This window comes from Etheostoma cragini, chromosome 12 (assembly GCF_013103735.1).
Source record: "Etheostoma cragini isolate CJK2018 chromosome 12, CSU_Ecrag_1.0, whole genome shotgun sequence".
Lineage (NCBI taxonomy): Eukaryota > Metazoa > Chordata > Actinopteri > Perciformes > Percidae > Etheostoma > Etheostoma cragini.
In genome coordinates, this window is record NC_048418.1 from 19,310,586 (window position 1) to 19,316,145 (window position 5,560).

At 42.1% G+C, this 5,560-nt stretch overlaps 1 protein-coding gene across 1 annotated transcript in view; it reads left to right on the forward strand.

The window, feature by feature from the left end:
* The window catches only part of LOC117953652 (junctophilin-1-like), a 36,232-nt gene extending 31,977 nt beyond the window's left edge, over positions 1-4,255 (forward strand). The window contains exon 2 of the mRNA XM_034886902.1: positions 3,482-4,255. Coding sequence (XP_034742793.1) covers positions 3,482-4,245 — 764 coding nt within the window. The 3' untranslated portion in view covers positions 4,246-4,255. The remainder of the gene's footprint in view (positions 1-3,481) is intronic.
* Positions 4,256-5,560: the final 1,305 nt, after the last annotated feature.

Sequence of the window (5,560 nt, forward strand, 5' to 3'; positions counted from 1 at the left end):
GCCCGAGCCCACTCACCACAGAATTCTGTCATTTTTTATAGGTCTGACATGTGTGCAATTTTTTGCGAATTTTACCACATGAGAAAGCCCTCAAAAACTACAGAGAAGGTGGAGAATAATAATAATAATAATAATAATCCCTACAAAAACAATAGGTTCCTTGCACTTCAGTGCTCGGGCCCTAATAATCCCTACAAAAACAATAGGTTCCTTGCACTTCGTGCTCGGGCCCTAAAAAGAAGAAATAATCCCATTGAACACCCCACACCTAGATCTTCTTCCCCAAACGAAGAAAAATGCAGGAATTCCCAGACAAAAAACTTCAAAAACATCAAGCATTGTCTATAACTCCTATCCTACTCTGAGAGTGTCTCCTCTCTCAGTAAGTGATTTGTGTTCTACCTAAATACAATTATTTATGGCTCATTGAGAAAAAATAAATAAGTATGTAAAATATCAGAGTGGCTGGCCTAATTGAAATAAACTGTATGAAGCTCTCTTGGGACAACTACTGTCACTTAGTTTGCCGTACTAAAATGGGCCGTAAAATGGCAGAGTTATGCGTGAAAGTCATACTAACTAAAAGAACAATGCCATGTTAAGAATTAATGTAAAAAACACAACAAGAAAACAAAATATGGCTGTTGTATATTTGAATCAGATAGGCAAGTGCGTTGTTATTGTACCATAAACATGCACGAAAAACAACGTGAATATTACTGTGTGGGCTTGTAGTTTACTTGAAAATGAAAATCTTGATCTAGCCGTTTTCCTTTATATATTAACCAAGCAGACAAATAGTCCCATGGAATCAAAGTGTCTAAGCTGAAAGCTAGGCTTACTTTCACCTTCTCATAGATAGTCCGTTCTCCGGCATCATTTACTCGCCCCAATGAAGCTCTTAAAACTCTCTGGCCTTCTCCGGAGTCTCGAAGAACAGCGTCTGTCCATCGCAAAGGGGAGCCGGGCGGGATAGATAAGAGCGAACTTGACGCTCTTCTTGCACAGGAGGGATTTCACTTCTTTGAAGGCGGCTTGTTTCTTGCAAATTCCGTACTGACATCTTCGTGGAAAAATACCCTATTCCCCCTGAAGAACAGCTGCTCTTGTTTCCTCGTTGTTATGCGGTGTTTGTTCTGGAAGGAGTGGACGAGAACAATGAATATTCTCGGGCCTTCAGAGCTAGCGCCGGACTTGGCAGTCGGCTTGGATCCCACTCGGTGCGCTCGAGAGATGAGGGGATGCGGGAAGAAATCTTTGCCCAGGACTTCCTTGAAAAATTCAGTAATGAATTTAACCGTGTCCGGTCCGTCCAGATGCTACGGGATACCGTCAACTCGCAGATTAGACCTACGGGAGCAATTTTCCAAATCCTACACTTTCTTTTTCAGCCTCTCATTATCAGCTAGGAGTGCTGTGCATGATGCTTCGATAGCCTCTATCCTGTTGCTGTGGTCATTTAGCCCTTCCCCTATGTCATGGATACGTTCTTCGTGGGAGTCAAGAGACGGTTTTATCCGTTCCAGGGATGCCGAAAATAGTGCCAGTGCCTTGCCGAGTGTTTTTTTCAGGAGTCCGTTAGCTTTGCGAGGTCGGACAGAAGCACAGAGTGAAGCTTAGCAAGATCAGCTGGTAACTCTGAGCTTGGGGTAGCTTGTGTAGCCATGTTGTCTTCACGCGTGGCAACTTCATCCATCTCAGTCGCTTTTTGCCCTCGGTCACGTCTCTTTGGACTCATTTAGTTGTGAAAAGTTATGTCTTAACGTACACATAACCAACTCAAGGTGCGCCAAACCTTATGTCAAGAAAATTAGGTAGAAAGTAAAAAGTAATTCGAGAGCCGCTTCTTACACGTCTGCGCGCTACATGCTCAACCCGGAAGTCCGATGTTAGCATATTTTAACAGATATGTACAGTATATATATTTTTGAACATCTTTTTATTTCGTTTGCAATCCAACAGTACAGTCAACACAACACAGGCATTGGGGGTCTGTGCTGTCTTTGGTATTGCTCTATACCAGGGCTATTCAGTTACAAATTCCGTTCGGCCAGATTTTCAAACCAAGAAGGTTAGCTGGGCCAATAATTTCAGCGGCGAAGCAGCTTGCTATGACAAATTTTAAAAGCAACACAAACAAGTACATTGAAAAACATATAAGGTTTATTCATTGTTTCTCTTTCAACTTTGGTCAGTTTGCACAGCAAAATGTGCATAGAAAACAATAAAAGCTACTGAACAGAATCTGAGGTACTTTGTCCACTTTGTCCACTTACAAAAGAAGCCTAGTTTTACCTAGTCTACATATCTGACCTGTCTGATAACAAAGGGCATAGAAAAAATAGTGCAAAATTGACTCTTGGTCATAGCTCCCTCTGCCTGCAGCAGGAAATTAGCTTTTATCGTTAGTGCCAGCCGCCTGGTTTGGGAATCTGTCTTTGAAAAATAAAAACTCACTCACCAAATAGTAAAGTGGTCTTGCAGGCTGAGCCACAGCTCAATGTGGAAACCTTGTACACAAAACAGTTACAGTGCATAACTGGTTCAATTTTAAATGACATTTCCCATCCATTGCACACAGAGTTTGAGCTTCTCCCGTCTGGGAGTAGGTTTTTAATCCTTAGTTGTAGAACAAAAAGACACAAAAACAGTTTTGTTCCTGCAGCAATTGCACTGAGGAATAAGTCATAGCTATACTTTTCACAGGTGTTCATTTGGTGTTTATTTACTGTTGCTTTTAGTAATATTTAGTTCATATTAATATTTAAGTCAAATCTGGACCTGTGAGACCTTTTTAATTTTAAACTTTAAATTTTGCTATTTCTAAATTTCCATTGTCTTAAGTTGAATGATGTTTTGTGTTGTGTGTGTTTTGTTTTTCTGTGTGCATGACAACTCAAAATGCAACTGCAAACAAAATCTACCTCTGGGTACAAATAAAGTATTTTGAATTTATATGATGACCATTTTGTGACTTACATTAGTGTGTGGTCTACATTTTAAACTACTGTTTAAAGCAGAGACTTGTGTGCGATGTCATTAAACTCAGCAGAGAGTTCCTTAAGCATTAGTAATGGTTTGGTCTACTCCCTATGATAAGCCACGCCCCCTTTAAAAATTGGTGACTTCAAGGTTTCAGTCTTCAAGGTAAAGTCTTGTGTGAGACGTGATTAAACTCAGCAGAGAATTCCTTCTTCACTGGAATTGTTTGAACCGGCCCCTATAATTAAGCCACATCCCTTTCATAACTGGTGACCCATTTAAGGTAGAGTCTTATGTGAGGTATCATTGAACTCGGCATTGACGTGCAAGGAAGTGCGAGCTGCTTGCAGCTTTAATCTATTAGTGATTCCGTTACTTATCCGTCTCTCTTTCTGTCAGATTGTTGTATTCCTGTATTTTACAAACAGCACAACTCAGTCAGTATAACATTCTGATGTCTCTCTCCCTTCCTCCCTTTCTCTCTCCCTTTCTGCTGTAGGTACCTACCAGGGTCAGTGGACTGGTGGAATGCGTCATGGCTACGGCGTGCGTCAAAGTGTCCCGTACGGTATGGCCTCTGTCATCCGCTCACCCCTACGCACCTCGCTGTCTTCCCTCCGCAGTGAGCAAAGTAATGGTACAGTATTGCGTGACAGCCTGTCTGACAGCCCTGCTGGTACACGTGGTGGGTTTGTACTCAACTTTCACTCAGACGGAGAAGGTTCAGAGAAGAAGAAGGGACTTTTTCGCCGTGGCTCCCTCTTTGGGAGCCTTCAGCGATTGCGCAAATCAGACTCGCGCTCATCGATTTCCAGTAAGCGCAGCTCAACACACAGTGACACCACCATGAGCCGCATCAGTTCAAGCGATGCCAACTCCACAATTAGCTTTGGAGACGGAGACCCAGGCGATGACTACCTGCCTCTGGAGGACAGTGTGGATGCCACCACCACCGAGTCATACATGGGCGAGTGGAAGAATGACAAGCGCAGTGGCTTTGGTGTCTCCGAGCGCTCCAACGGCATGAAGTACGAAGGTGAGTGGTTGAACAATAAGCGCCATGGCTATGGCTGCACAATCTTTCCTGATGGCACAAAGGAAGAAGGCAAGTACAAGAACAACGTGCTTGCCCGGAGCATCAGGAAACAGCTGATCCTGCTGAAGAACACCAAGACCAAACAGAAGGTGGATCGAGCCATCGAGGGAGCAGTGAGGGCAGCTGCTATTGCCAGAACCAAAGTAGAGATTGCCATTTCCAGGTAAAATGTCCCATGGCCAATTTTTGCCTTTATAATGAAAAACTGTTTCCCATGATTTATATGTGTTGGCCTGCCACAATGTCAACGTTGACCGCAACATATTGATTTATTTTATTTTAAAATATATGCTCCGTCCCCCATTGTCCCTATACATAAATTCTGACCTGTCTGTAAATAGCCCCGGTGACGCCTCCTCTTCATGCAAGTGCTTGACTGCATTCAACCTCTGTCTTTACCGTATATATTTCAATTCAATTCAATTTATAGTATCAATTCATAACAAGACTTATCCCAAGACACTGTTACAGCTCTCAGTGCTACATTTGACACTACTAACCATACCATCCTTTTACAGAGAATTGAAAATTTTGTTGCTATTAAGAGACAAGACCTTTGTCTGAAGCAGTTAGAAGGTTGTTTTTTTTTAGTAATTTTCACAGTGCCATCTCTGTGCTATGACCCATTTTAAATCCTCACTGAAAGTCCTCAAATAGACTATTGCAATGTAGAAAATCACATAACTGAAAAGCAACTACCTTCTTAAGGATCTTGGAGAGAATAGGAAGATTAGATATAGGTCTGTCGTTGGCTAAAACCTCAGGATCAAGGGTGTTTTCTTTCAGAAGGAGTTTTATCACAGCTACTTTAAATGACTGCGGTACATAACCTGTTAATACAGACATATTGATCATTTCTAGTAATGAAGTGTTAACCATGGGTAACGCTTCTTTAGTAGCCTTGTTAGAATGGGGTCTAATGGCGTTTTTCCACTGCTGGTAACAGCTTGACTCGACACGCCTTGACTCGCCTCTACTCGACTCGATTCTTTCTACGTTCGTTTTCCATTTGCAGATTGAGTAGCGCCTCAGCGTGGCTGGTCACCATAGCTACGCAGCCGGAAACTGCCATGACGTCATTTTCAACGCGACTCACAGCAGCTACACACTTTCTTTTTTTTCACTGTCTACGTGGCACACTGTAACGCGACACACAATGGAGCACGTTGAAGGTGTGTTGTATTTGATTCTTGGCATGTGGCTATTAGGCACAGCCAGAAGAAAACTTTTGTTTCAAAAGAAGCTAACGGCAGCAAAGAAAATCACTGCTGAAAAAAACAGAAAAGTTTGGGAATTCAGTCGAGATGTCTAATATTCGCCGACACCAAAGGGTAAGTTAAGTTTCCCGGTAACGTTAGCTAACATTTGCATGTCTTCAGGGTCACAATCAGTATTTACTATACAATATATAAACTAAATAAGATTTTGAACACATTAAAATATGTATGCTGTGTACTGTTTGTGTTTCAGATCATTCACGCA